Source organism: Phaethon aethereus (genome assembly GCF_964289735.1).
Source record: "Phaethon aethereus genome assembly, chromosome: 4".
NCBI classification, from domain to species: Eukaryota; Metazoa; Chordata; class Aves; order Phaethontiformes; family Phaethontidae; genus Phaethon; species Phaethon aethereus.
The window spans coordinates 49,317,735-49,333,015 of NC_138578.1; the positions used below are offsets into that span (position 1 = coordinate 49,317,735).

A 15,281-nucleotide genomic window follows, 5' to 3' on the forward strand; every position below is an offset into this window, starting at 1 on the left:
GTCACTTCACAGAGGAGTTTTTGTTTTGCTTTTGTTGCAGGATTGGGGTGTGGGAACTCTTGCCAGGTATAAAGGGTTTACCATTGTGTGTTTTAACTCTCTGCTTCTGGAGTGATGGGTGGCTCTGGCAACAGAAAAACTATCCTAGATTAGCACTGGCAGTGCAGAAAGTCCAGGATGTATCTCTTGTATTCAAGTGTTTTAGGGACCAACTGAGAGCGGTGTGGGCACTGCTAGTTCCCCATATATATAAGCAGCGTATGCTTGGTGCTGGGAGGGGCGGTGTGTGCGCAAATCTCTGTACAAGGCAAAACTATTTGCGTGTAAGTTGAAGAGTTAAGTGGTTTGCAACCCTTCAGCAATAAGTTACATGTATTTTGAGAAATGATGCGGGAAACAGTGGTGTACTCCAAGCAAAATTTATTAGAAGTCTATTCAAGGAAAAAAACCACAGAGACCTTTTGCTTGTAGGAATTCAAAGTCAGTTACTTGAAAGCCAGGTATGAAAAACCTGTATTTTTCTAAAATCAGTTACAGAGTAGAAACAGTACTTTTTAAATATCACAGGCAACAGATATTTAAGTCTTCAATCATAAATGGCATCAAAGATAAGTATTAATCTCACAGCAAAGCTGCATGCAGATCTAGTTTAAAATTGAAAGCCTTTGAATATAAAGCTTTTGCCATGAAATCTGCAATAATAAAGGTATGCTGCACAAAGATGTTTCTTTACCTTTGTCTTAAAGACATTTCTCAATAATAAAGACATATGTACATTTAGATTTGGCTGGTAAACCATATTTTAATTAATAAAATTTTGCATAAAATGCTATCTTACAGAATTGCACTATCCAGATGTGCTTATGGTAAATAGAGCAAGAAAAGAAAAATGCATTGAAATGGTCTGTATGTGAAGAGGGCAAAGATCAAATAGGGAACTTGATTTTTTTTTTTTTTTTTAAATCAACAACCAAATGGCTCTGTACAAAAAAGCAAACATATGTACAAAATGCTACAGAGACTACATACATTTTGATAATTTCAATCCTTTACCCATGAGAAATGCAGTAGAAGCTTTTGCCATCCATAAGGTGCTGAAGAAACCAAATCTGAATTTTTATTTTTATAAAGCCATAGTCATTATCATCCTGTGCCTTAATTTAATTTGCTATTTTTGCTTACCTTTGCTTTTTGAAAACATACGTTTTTCCATTACTTGTTTCATTCATAAACCCACCTCTAAACTGTATCAGTTTTAATATTTGTGACTTTCTGTACTAAATTCCTAAGAAGAATGTGTAACTCGGGTTTTGTTAACATACATAAATATATATATAGTGTGAAGTAAATCAGTACATGATACTTGTGAATATTTTCAGGTGGCTATGTTAGGAGGAAAAAAAACCACAACCCCCCTTTGCACTAACACTGTTTACTTCCTGCTTCTTCAAATTCCTGTGATACATAGAACAACTAATGTCTCAAATTTCACGGTGCTTACTATTACTATATTTTGATTACACCCATTTAATGTCAGACATGAGCAGCAGGTTATTATTGTCTATGCTTATATCATTGTCTGTCTCTTCACAAAATCCTCCTTCCTGAGGTTTTATGCCTCTTGCACTTCTTACCTTTTAACAGAGAACACTACAGCTTTATTGGGGAGGGGGGGAGAAAAAAGGTTTAGCCAATACCATTGCACCCATTCCGAACACTTGCAGTTCTTCCATTTTTCACTATGCTTGCTTGAGATTTTACAATCACTGTGCATATGTTACAACATACAAGTGCAGGCAAAAAATCTCTATTATAATTTGTCATACATTGTAAACCAGCACAATAGGCAAACCTGTGATACAGCAAAGTGAAAGCAACAAATGCTGCCAAGCTAATAAGAATGTGGAAACTCAAAACAATTTTCTTTAAAAAAAAAAAAAAAAGTAAACAGCAACTTCCCCCTGTATTACATGCATGCTGATAAAATCCCATCGGGCTTTTCATGATAGTACCACAAATGTCCAAACCACACACAGCTGCTCCCCCTCCCCACCCCCCATGGCACTGCATCTGTGTACCTGTTGTTAGGCTTTTCCTACTGCTTCAAATGAAAAGACTTTAAAGCAGGGAGTACTTAAATGTTGAAACGATTCCTCTTGCTTCAGAAAAGCTCAGTTATTCACGCGGTGGTCGTTGCTGTAATACTGCTGGAGCGGTTTGGCGGGTGGGATGGGATGAGGATGAACTAGATGGCCTCTAATTGAGACTGCAAGCAAGAGAACAGAAGGCCAGCGTAGCATGTTTTCTAGCAGCTTTATGCAGATGTGTTGCAGAGATGCAGCATAAATAAGTAGGAAAAAAAATTCACAGCCTCTTGACATAGTTTCCAGGGAAAGTACCAAAGAATTTGGTTCTTCTTGAGGTTCCTGAAATTAGAAGCAATAGATGAAAGATGGGAATAACAGGAAATCACTATGTAAGCATGGCCTTTAAATTTTTTGTTTAATACTGCACAATCAGAAATATATATGGTTCTTTATAATACAGCTTCAAAAAGTTAATTTGAATTTAATTTGAGACTTGTAAAATTTAACTAATTTTAACAATAGGAAGTAAAAAAGCAACTGGAGGCATATTTGATTAAATTGCTAGGCCTGATTAAAAATCTATGCTAAAATTTTGACTTGGTAGACAGAAATCATTTAATTGCAACAATGTCAAGTCTACTTGAAGAATCTGAATTTTTGAAATGCTGAGGACTAGTTAGATGAATAAGTTAGCCACTGTGTGCATGATTTGTGGAATGATTAAGCCACCTTATATCTAGGCTGAGTTATGAAATCTCTGTTTGTTCAGTAATACTTGGTTCCCACAAGTAGTCAATTCTGTAGATGTATTCATGTGAGTGAGTTTTACGTTGCCTGGTCTTTACGAAGAGAGCAGTAACACATAGCCCATTTTGTGTCACGTGAGAATGAGAACAGTGCTGTACAACACACTGGAGGCACACGTCAATTTGTGTCCATCAATTCCAAAAGACACAAGTGAAAAATTGCCCACCAATTTCGGTCAATTTTGGTTGGGATTTCTCCTGATAAAGCCAGGTTCGGGTTTATCACACTGAATAAGAAAAATTAATTTGTTTAAAAGACACCAAGCAAAAAGTGCAGCAAAGTGGGGGGGGGGAGGGGGGAAGCAACCAAATTAAAACATACCCACAAACCATCCATCATCACATTTTTCCATCACATCAATGACATCTCCCTCTCTGAGCTCCAATTCATCTTCGTTCCTAGGAGTATAGTTATACAGAGCCTGAAACCTTAAATAGGACAAATGATGCATTTTAAAAAGAAGTAAGAGTTCTTTGCATCTCTGCTGAAGTAAAGGAGCTGGTTTAAACATTAACTAGTAACTAACACTTTTCTTTCAAATATAGGGAAAAAGGGTTTATTTTGCCTGGTGGACTTCAGGGATAGGTACTGTAGTAAATAAATAAAAATTGATCAGAAAGGTAACTCATCAGACACTTAAAGACTGGGGACTCAAGGCAAGCCTGATGGCTCCTCAACCAGTTGCTTTGAACATGGATTTCTAGTATTTTTTTAGATTTTTTTTTTTTAGCATTATTTTATAGTTGAGTCACCACAACAGAGGGCTTATAGAGGGAAGTCTGTAGGCATGCTAGCCCCTTGACACCCAAGATCAGGGCCTAAAACCATGGCTCTGCCTTTAAGCTCTGGGAAGCTGAATCTAGCAAATGTGCTCTCCGCTGCAGCAGAGCAGCGCTCACATGTACTGCTGGGACTGGGGGGCTGCCCTGGGCTCCTCAGCAGCAGCCTTGGTACTACAGGAGCTCTACATGTGAAAAAGGTGCCTACCTCTGTGGGGAAGGTGGAGGGCAATTGCTGCTTGGAAAATGTAGCTGTAACCCCTTCCCTGGTTAAAACTGCCCCACTTGTTCTCTCTCTATGTCTGTGTGTATATATATATTATATATTTTTTTATATATGTGTGTGTGTATATATATATATATATAAAAAAATCCCTGCAAGTGAAGGAGAGGCTTGAATCAAATCAGGGGACATAAGGATGGCAACTCCAACAGTATTCAGACAGTGAGTTGTACTTCCACCCCAGCCAGGGGCTGCAGATTGAAGGCTCTGAGGTGGATAAATGGGAAGAGGTATGAGATTACTAAATTTATTATCGTTCATTCCTTGTCAGCTTTTCATTGAGTTTTTTGGAATTGGAAAAATGGCAATAAACTTTTATATAGGGGGAACTGAACTTCTAGATAACCCATTTTAATAACTCCTTTGTAGTCATTTCATTCTCTCTTTGCTAATCTGGGAATTTCTTACATATGAAAACTCTACTGGCATTTAGAAGGCTAACAGAATACATATTCAAGACAAAGAATGGTTGGCTGGCAATTTAAATATTTTTAATTTTAGGAATAAGTAACTTAGTCATGACAAACTATTGAACAAAATTAATTAGGTAATTATAGCTTACAAAGCAGAGTTAGGTGCTTCAGTATGCTCAACAATACCAACAGGAGCTTGTGAAAAATGGTTTTAGTGAGATTGAAACCAAAACATCTGATTTTCATTATATATTATCTGTGGTATAGTTATTTGGTAACTTTTTGCTCCTCTCTTGTCTCTTGCCATTTCTTCAATTAACTAACAGGTAAACTCTTAAATACTTTTAGATGCTAAGCCTTAGTTAGATGTAGAAGAATTCATCTAATGGGGCGTATTCCAAAGTGCTCTGATACTGGAGGAAGAATGGCTACTGGTTTCAGTGATCACTGGGGGGGGGGGAATAAAAAAAACAACTGAAACAATCTAGCACCAAACTCGCCTTTTAATAGTCAGCACTGAAATAGCCATGATGTGTTTTATTCCAAGTGGTTACACTGTTTTGTGAAAAACGTGGTTCTTCAGTTTTCAGAAAGGCTTTCTTTTATCTAATTTTTAAATTGCACATGTGAATTACACCAAAACGTGTCAGCCTGTGTTCCTGTGGCCAACATTATCAAGCTGTTTTCTTTCCTGTCTATTCACATCCAGAACTATTTCTGAATAATTTTTTTCAAGTCAGCAAAGCAGATGAGTTGAATGAATATTAAATCTTTCATTGCCATTCTGATGAGATGTAAAAATAGAGAGAATAAAAAAAGTCAAACTTTATTTTTACAAAATAATTATCCTTTTAAGTATAAATGATAGAGAACTGTAAGTTCGCATGTCTGTCTGAGTTGGATGTAAATTAAACAACTAAGGCTTTGCCCTCTGGGACCTTCTTGTGTATCTTGCTACATCATGCCCTTATCTGTAAATTTCTGTAAATCTCTCCATAATTGTACCTGGCAGGCTAACAAATTATTTGATGATGTGCTGGCTATTGCTTACATGTTAGGTTTTGGTTTAGTAGACAAGAAGGATACTTACGGTTCCCCCCCACTGTGTGAGTTTTCATGAGCAAGCACAGGGCGCTGTGGCTGAAATGAAATTATTTGCAATGTAATAAATATTTATAGTCTAAGGTCCAAAGAGCTGGATAGGGCATGATACATCATTGCTTGAGAGTTCATATTCTACTTGGTGTAAAACACCACCACCCCTCCCTGTCCCCAACTCACAATAAATCCTGAAGAGTCATGGCAAGCAACAGAATCTTGGCAGGATTAAAGATCTGATTTTTGGAGGACATAATAAAAGCTAAAATGAAACTGTGAACTTTATCAACAGTCCATTCTATTTATAGTATAGTAGAAAGTTGGAATAGAACACTGCTGCCTCATCACTGCGAAACAGAAAAAGCATTAGAAAAATCAGATGCAACTGATGAACGTTATGTATTCCTTGGGTGAAGTATATTTTTAGACAAGCAGAAATAAAATCTCCTATATGTAATGGCTGAATTCAGAATATTCATAGACAAACCACATATCAGTTTTTACATTACACACACAGAATACTATCTGGGCAGGCATAACATGCTATGGTCTAATTAATTTTGTTTCATCTCAAGGGAGAGCACAAAGCCATGCAGGCCATTGGGAGGCAAAGAGCAGAAAGAATGTTTGAATGAATGTATGTAATTGTGTGAAAATAACAATTGACACTTTTACTTCTCAGGAAAAAGTAGTTTATATTTCCAGTGCAAAGCTTTATGAAAAGAACTACTTTCCTTCTTAATGGAGCATTTCCCACCACTAATATCCAATAAATCTGGACACAAAGGAAATGAAAAATATTAACCTCTTACAGCAAACCATATCCTGCTTAGAAAGACAGTGACTTACACCCATTAGAATCTGGCTGGGGCCAGAAACAGCACAGGAGCAGCTGCTTGGGAAAGCTCTTGATGTGAGCAGTGATCATATTCTCTGACTGAGGATGCCTCTACAGTGCTGTAGAGACTGACAGTCTGATACGGTTCCCAGACTTGTATCTGTTTCGGGAGTGTGGATATCAAACCCAGCTCTCATAGCATTTTCTTTCATGAACTGGGTAAACGGCAACCTGATCTTGAAGCCATAGGACTTGCCTTATTGCTCCATGGCGCGCTCTTTCCCAGGTTTGACGATAACGTGGCCTTCCATCAGAGAAGGCCGTGGTGAACAACCCACAGCCTGATGATATCAACTGAGTGTTAAAACACACTATAGTGGTGTTTTTCTTCATCTTCATGACAGCTAGTGGGGAAAGAGGTTTTCAAAGTCCAAAAAAGTTTGTTTATACCCTTTGACCTTTGACTCTCTTCTCTCCTTCATTTAACTCTCCTCTGCCAGGATACAAGAAAGAGGATAATTTTTACTGAAGAATCCAACAATAACCATCGCAAATTAGACGTTTTGGTTCTCAGTAAACCCCCTTCAACAGTTGGCTGGAAGAAATTAGGTAGGATGGTATTATCTTTTTTCTGCGTATGCTTCAATACATTTTATCGCTAGTTAACTACTGTAGCTAAACAGATGATAAAAAAATCAGGCTAAGTGAAGTTTTTAAACTCTGTTATTGCTACAGACAAAACTGTGACAGAATTAGAATCTGGGAAAAGCAGGGTGAAGTAACCTGTGCTCTGTGTGAACAGGGGGACCTTGCAGCGCTCTGAACGTGTTCCTCAATAGTAGTAGCCCAGCTGACATCAAGAAGCTTTCTCCCCACTTCCTCTCCCTAAGCTCTCACTCCCCTATACGGTGGCACTGGCCAGAACAGGGGCTGTTGTAAGGTCTGGCTAACTATGCCCAGGAGATACCCTGAAATGCCCCACCCTATGGGTAGCTCTTGGTGCTCAGGCTTTCTAGCTTCCAGCTACGGCTCAGTTCACTACACTATGGTGGTTCCTGGGAAAAATTGTAAGGCCTAATCCCAAAAACATTAAAAAGTGTGCAGTCAAGTCAGTGGTCCCAGTTGTACACCTGACTTTCATGTATGATTGAGATGTGCTTGCATGTAGTAGTTCTGTATAGTCCTGAACATGCAAATTAGGTGTACAATGTGCTCCTGTAGTTTTGGAATTAAAGACATAAGTGCACTAAACATTGACCAGTGCAGTCCTGTCAATATATTGATTACACGCCATTCATTTAGAGTAACAAGCAAAATTAAAATAGGGCTTAATCCCTTTTTTTATGGATCTTATTCCCAGTTGGACTTTCTTTGGGATGGTGTTGATCTGCCGTTAGAAGAATCCTGGCATTCCTATGATTGAATTGTCTCTCTTCAGTAATGAAGCACTGTCCCTCATACCTGGTAGCAAACAGAGGCCTGCCAAAAAGCCAAGACTTTGAAAAGTTACGCAAACCTGCATATCTTAAATTAAAATTTTAAAAAGGGAACCACCAGAAAGGCGATAGCCTAAAATCAGCAGCAACAGCATGGAAAACAGTTCACCCCGTTATCACTTTTAAGAGCCAAATGTTAAGAAACCAATGCAAAGAATAATGTAGTCCTAAACTGAAAAACATAACCCATGAATTCTCATACTTGTGTAGCTTTGGTTGTGATTTGTGTTTTTGTTTTTTTTTTCCCCATAATTTAGATCATCTTTTTGAGTGAAACACATGCAAACTCTTAAACAACCTGACTTTCTGGCTAGCTAAAGTTGTTACAGTTATGTTACTGTTATGCTACAGGTATGAGGGGAAAGGCTAGAGAGTACGACAGTCTGGAATGACAGTGCTTGGATAAAGAGGACGGTATTGACCAAGTGTAATATAGCAGCAACACAAGATTTTGAAAAGAAGGACATGGATTCAAAACCAAGAATTGAGCCTGTATACATGCAATGAAGTATAAATGTTTGACTCTTAGAAGTTGTAATTTTAATAAACTAGAAATGCTTTGAAACAGCATAGTAATTTAGAAAAAAACCCAGGCTAAATATGAAGAACTTTGATCTCTTACATCTTGTAGCACTGGAAATACTATGCAGTACTGCAGAGATACAATACACTAATGGATTTATAAAATAAGTTTTGGCACACACAGACCTGTTGGCTTTACTCAGACATAGCACAGAGGCACAACAGGAAGGGAACGCGGCATAGTGATAGTGTTGAGACACTTGGGCAAAAGCAAAATACTGAAGACTAGACACTGAGCTCCTTTTCTACGGAAATGCCGTTATGGCACACTGGGCGTCCGGTACCATACCCTGTGTGAATAGCTGTGACCTCTGACAGGTGAGCTGCAGGATCTCTTAGTCATCACTGGGCTACGAGGAGGTTTACCCATAACAAATATCTCTCTCTTTAAATTAGCCTAGAAAAACCACAAAAACCATGTCAAGTGAGAGTTCAAGAATGAAGCATCATGGGATTGCTGTTGCTTCATACATACATGCAAACTGGACATGCTTTTCTTGGTAACAAAAAGCAAGCGTTACTGGTGGAAGTATCAGTGCTATTAATATATGGTATTTTAATTATTGCCACTATTATCTTTTTTGAGGGTTTGCTGCTCTGGCCTTGCATGTTCCAGTTAAAGAGATTAATCATGTACAGCGTATGCACTTGGAGTAAGAACACTTATGGCAAGTGTACCCACTGGTTAATACAGTTAATACAGAAAAGCTCAACAGCCCAGAGCAGAAATACTACTTTGGAAATACCAGTGACAAATGCTGTGATTCCTTGCTGTTAAACAGAATATGGACCTTCATTTTGCATTTAGAAAGCAAGTAAATACTTGATGGAAAGTACTTCAAGGAAGAATCCTCATTTTGTTAACATCACTATAAATCAGCTAACTATTTGTCAGAATTCAGCTCTTAAGGGGGGGTGTGCAGCACATGTGAATTCTCAGGGGCAGGGGCAAGTCAGAGGGAATGTGAAGAGGAGTGGAGGGGCTGACACTGGAACCCCTTTCTTTGGTATTTGTGACTGCTTGCCAGTAGAAAGAAGAACAGCCCCCTCTCAGGAGCTGAGATGGTGAGTAACAAAAAAAAAAAAAACACCACACACCAAGGGAGGCCAAGGAGGCAGGAAAACATCAGCATTTGTGTTCGGGAAGTGTCTTCAGATTTCTGCCTTTGGAGGACACATCCCTCCCACCAACATGGAACAAAATAACAATTCCCAGCCGTAGCTCCTTGTGTTCTACTGCCCAAATCCAAGGTCATGCTTCAGATTTGAGCCACATTCCAAATATATTTTTGTGTGTGTGCATATATAGACACACAAATAGGTATTTTTATATTAACAAATCACCAAGGTGTAGTATACAGTTTCAAGAATCCTCTGAAGACCCTCCCTTCACTTGTGATATCTGAGACCTGGAAACATCTCGGGTTTTTTTGCTGTGGCAGTTGAGAGGAGACTTTAGTCATGGACAACATGCACAAGCAGAAGAAGATAGGAACTGTCCTTCCTTCTCAAGTCCAGTCTGTAGACTAAGTAGCAAGAAATGGTGACAGCCAAAAGCTGGCTACACTTATTTTAATGCAACTCTATCCTGGCAATGTAGTCAGTCTTGAGTGCTGAAAAAAGTTTGCTTGCCCCTGGGAGGAAATAAATCTTTATCTCATTTTGGAACTATTGTGCAAAAAAGCTGTTGTCAGAAGAAGTGTATTTAATAACGTCAACCATTTTCAAAATGGGTAAGTCTATACTGATAATGAAGAAACCTCTTCCCTAGACTTAAACCATTTCAAATCTGGATTATTTTTTTGAAGCCAATAAATAAGAGCTAGAACTCTGTAACCCCAGACCTCTAGTTCTACTTGGTGCTGAGGCTCTTGTACAAGATGGACTCATCTCTCTTGGTTACTTATGTGGCTTCCTGCCATGCCCAGTGAAGACCAGTATGCGGTCTAGGAGGTTCCTAGGAGCAGATCTTTGACTGCTCAAAACAGATAGTCTTCTGCTTATTTTCACCTGGGCTTAACATGCCTTGCTCAAACAAAGGCAAGGAATATCAGTGTCACCTAAAAAGAATTTCCATGTAGATGAGGAATTTCCTGAAATTTGTCAGTTGGACCAAGCAATAAATACCCATCAAAAGTGCTGCACAACTGATAAATTGTTTAAAGTTGCAGTGTTTTACCTCTTCTTTGAGGTGAAACATACCTAAGCCCCTGACAGATTTGTGACCTGGAAAGAACCCTTATGCCTCTTCCCTACTTCAGAAAAAAAAAACAACAGATCTGCTGGACCTTAAGACTTGAAGTCCATTATATCTGGGTTTTCCGTGAACACACATTGTAAGACGTGGTAGACCTTTAAAAAATTATGTAATTTTTTTGCCACAGAAGTAACGATTACTTTTTCTAAGATAGTTTCTCAAACTTTTTGTGTGACTTTTTTTCTTCTTTTCATGAGCAAATGGACTCTCTGGAAGTCAGTGCTAGAAATTAACTTTGTCTATCTAGAGCAACTTTCCAGATTTCATTTTTCTGCCACAGAGCTGCAATGCTGACAAAAAGTGTAGTCCTGAAGGGGGAATAATCTTTGTCCAGTCCTTGACTAAAAGAACTGGTATTTAGAACATGACCCTCTGCAGCACTGCTTTACTGTGAAATTTATGACTGTTCTCCCAGGCTTTGGATTGAAATTGTTAATGCTTTTAAACTACAAATGTAACTTAGTTTCTGCATATTTGAATATGATTCTGTTTCTTTCAATTAAATAATGATGTCCTGGTATGGACTGGAAATTGAGTCGAAGGCTTTCTGCTTTCCTGTCACTGGCACCTCCTTAAGCTATTTCACAGTATCATAATGGCTACAGTTTTACCTTGTGTTGCATTTGTAGAAGGCCTATCTTAATACTCCATGTGCTATGTTATTTAATATTAGTAAAGAAAACAATACATCTGAAAAGATCAAACTCAGTGTTAGCCTTGCAGTTATTTAATATACGTGAAGATTTGCAACAACCCATACTCAAGAGGTGCAGTTACCTTTAACTTTGAGTCTTTCTCCTGCTGATGTAAAGGTTTAGAAAGGAGAGGAGGTGAGAGGGAAGGAGTAGACAGGGGTGTTGTAGGAAGAGAGTGAGAAGTTGGTGCCTTGGCAGAGTGAAATGGAAGATTGGAAGAAAGGTGGAAAGGAGGATCAGAGTCTCCTGATGTTCCCGCAGAAAGTAGAGCTGGCTTAAATGTTTAAGAAAAAAGAGAAGTAATTGTGCTATGTCCTTCACAGCTGGTTTTATAAAATGCTCAACAAGGAGTCATGGAACTAACCTGAGCAGTCAGAAATGTGATGTTAATTTTATTATTAGTCAGTCTGCTTTTCTGGAAGAAAATTCTTCCCTCGGAAATCAAAACAAGTTGCCATTTGTGGCCATGGATTTCACCTCTATCCTTTGGGTTTTCTCCTGTGTTTTTCAGGACAAGTAAGGGTAGAGGCAGCCTGCAAAATCTTTCTAATTAACCAGTTTTACATTTGGCCTGAAACATATTGTCCTAAGTATCTGATTTACATGTTTGAATGTGCTAGCCAAAGCAATGGCCTGAACAGTCTGTTGAAGTAAGTGCTGGACAGAAAAAAATCTGTTACAAGACATTGCCTAGAAACCACACAAATGGTGTAGTGATATTGTGGCACTTATTGGCTAGCAGATATTTGGGATAGGTCAGTGTTGTACTGTCCCAAAAAGGAACTGGGTCGGGCATTTGTTTAACTGCCAAACATAATCTGATCTGTTGTTATTAGTCACATTCCCAGAACAGTTGTCTATAAATATATCAGCTGGTGAAGAGACACATGTAAAGTACAATCCACTGAGTCTCTGCAGGAGGCATGTCCCTCCCTCTGAAGGCTACTGATAGCATTTGCTTGCTGGGGCATCTGGCTCAAAAGGGGTGGCATGTAACGGGCCAGTGAGGAAAATAGTTCACTGGCTTTTTGCATCAGAAGCTCAATGGCAGCTAACAAGGACAGAAGGGAAAGAACCAGCAGAACTGAGACACCATAGAACTTACAATGGTGCCTGCTTCTGAGAAGGGACTTTCCCCTAACACTGACAATTTTTATCCAGTGCAGTAGTATAAAACTGTGCCTGTGCAAAATACAAGAAAAGGCAGAGAATAATTATATTGAGTAAGCTATCTGAACACGGAAACCATTTTTTTTCAGAAATTAAAATACCTTATCAATATTTGGTGAAATGTATCCTTCACAACATACCATGGAGTCTCCTCCACTTGCTATCGGGAATTCTACATTGTCAAGTCCCAGATCCTCCTCTATATAGAGTCTTGTCAGCTCTTCTGTTGTGTCTTGTGCTCCTCCACAGAAATCTGATTCTTGAGGCTTTGACTGCTCCCCTATATCAACCGACAGATCTGCAGGACAGATTTCCTCTTCATTTTCAGCAGCTGCAGTTAGCACTCTGGAGACGGAGCCACCTTCATGTGGCAAAGGGACATTACAGATAGCACCGACATGTTCACATTCTCTTGTAGTATCTGACAAGTCTCCAGGTACTTCGATAACTGCAGAGCTAAGTACACCTCCCAGGTCTTTATCTTTTCCCAGTTTGGTAGTGTTGCTGGTGTGCTTATAAGCTATGTCATGAGATGAGCTGGCTGAAGATGAGACAGAGTTGGATACAAGAAAGGGTGGAGGAAGAGCTGTAGGAGAGCTGAGAGAGACCTCTGTATTTGTAATAAAGTGATCATCCTTAACTCGGTGAGTGCTATTACCTGGGGAGACTGCTGCGGGTTGGGATGTTATTAATGCCAAAGAATTGAGTTCTTCTAAGTCACAAAGAAAACTGTCTGGAAGTGGTGGAGGAGGTAACGTGCTTGAAGGTGAAAAACCAACAGTCCGTGAAAACCAGTCACTAGCGGCACCCTGGAGAATCTTTTGATCAGTGTGTGACCAAGAGGAGGAAAGGTGTCTGGAAAGTGGGGACAGTGCTTTGGAAGGCGACTTCAAAAATAAGAAAAACATGGGAATTTAAATAAATAAGCATGACAGAGAACTACAATAGGAGTAGACTGGAAAAGAAAAATGTCTGTGCCATTATCTAGATTATAGGGTATCATTTCAGTGAGCATGGGTGTCTGAAATCATTTCTACATGAATCAGAACAGCAGGAAAGACATTTGAAAAATGAAAATGTATCAGGTTCTGGCTTGGGGCTTAAATGTCAAACGTTAAGACAGATCTGAATCATTACATTCATGAAGGCGACCTGCATTCGATCTGCTAAAGTTACATTACTTACAGCTCTCTGTTAGCGAGTGTGTCACAGGTTATTAAATCATACAATTAATGTAATTTCCCTCAAACCATTACCGTTATTTTGAAAATAGTATTTTCAGCGGTACGCTTCAGGTGTCATTAAGTATTTCTTTTAAACTATAACAAACAAGGTGATTTCTAGTTATCTGAATGTTAATACTTCTATGCTTTCTTAGTACTTATGAGTAAATGTTTAAGAAACATCTTTCATACATTGCATACTTTTATTAAGGCATGAGCAGCTACAGAATGCATTTTTCTTCAAAAGTAACCCTATTAGTTGAAAATGACATCAACACTTGAGCAGTACATTCATTTCTAATGGAATGTAGGCAGTCAACAGCGCTTTTCAGACAGTGACAGCATAGTACACAGCAGTATATTTTGAGTACCGTTACATTAATATTGATGGAAGTATCCTTCTGGTAAAAGAAATGTCCTTTTGTAAGAATGAGAGACTGGCGAGTCATACGTACACAGCATCAGTAGATATCCATTGCTTCAATAAATACTGAAAATGCATTTTTGTTACTTTTAATCCTCAAAATTAAGACCGAATGAAAAATATTTTGATGTCATTGTTAGAATTATCCAGAATAATTAGACGTACATGTCTAAGTTATCTGGACTATTTTAGAATTTAATTATTACTTTAGAAAAGGAAACTAAATGTTGCAGAACAGGACAGTTAATTTACTTACCTTCTGCTTGAGTTTTCTTGCAGCAAATAGCTTTATTTTACAATTGGAGAAACCTTTGTTACAGAGTCTTCTGTACCAAAGTACACAGTCTATAGACTGATACAATGCAGTCTGCTAAAACAGAGCTAGGCTGTTACAAGCAATACTCAATGTCTTTCCCTCATCTCTCCTCTTGAACAAGGGCCTCTAACCTGTGCTTTTAAGGTCAATAATACTGCTGAGGAGATGTCGCCATTTTAAGTTTCCCGTGGCTACTGGCTGCACTAGAGCTAAAGATATAGATGGTCTAGAACAAGTTAAGGAGAGCAAAGCTTGCTCCTGACTTGTATTGCTGCTTTATTTTTATTGTCATTAGGCTGGAGAAGTTTAGTGCAATTGCTGTAGCAACAGGGAGTCATAAGTGCTAAAAAACCCCAAAGGAATAGGAAAAGTGGTATCAGGAATTGTGGTAAACTCCAGAACACCTTCAGGACTCCTAAAGTCTAGAACGTCTTCAGGACTCCTCCTGGAGTCAGGAACAAGATGGCTTCATACATGGTATTGCCATTTCTGAACACAGTTGAATTAAGAAACAAGATGTTTGTTTAAGAGCATCAACAGAGGCTCTTTTTTTTTTTTTTACTTGTGCTAGAACCAGATGATTGCAAAAGTTTCCTATGTCACTAAGAAGGCTTTTTCCCCTTTCCTCCCCTAAAGAACTAATTTAATAAGTAATTTAATAATAGTGGCAGGACAGTTTTGTAATCTGAATGTAGATGCTCTGAAGCATCAGCTGTGCTCAACAAGGGTTATAGGGGTTACACAAACACCAGCTTTAGCTGCAGGATGCCTTGGAGACAAGCCCACTCCACAGAAAATGTGGAGAGAGGCATC

General features: G+C 38.7%; 1 protein-coding gene across 1 annotated transcript in view; it reads right to left on the reverse strand.

Moving 5' to 3' along the window:
* Window positions 1–2,364: 2,364 nt before the first annotated feature.
* The window catches only part of SORBS2 (sorbin and SH3 domain containing 2), a gene marked incomplete at both ends in the record, with an annotated part of 72,617 nt that continues 59,700 nt past the window's right edge, over window positions 2,365–15,281 (reverse strand). The window contains 3 exons of the mRNA XM_081998903.1: window positions 2,365–2,426; window positions 3,216–3,322; window positions 5,460–5,509. Of these exons, the coding sequence (XP_081855029.1) occupies window positions 2,365–2,426; window positions 3,216–3,322; window positions 5,460–5,509 (219 nt within the window). The remainder of the gene's footprint in view (window positions 2,427–3,215; window positions 3,323–5,459; window positions 5,510–15,281) is intronic.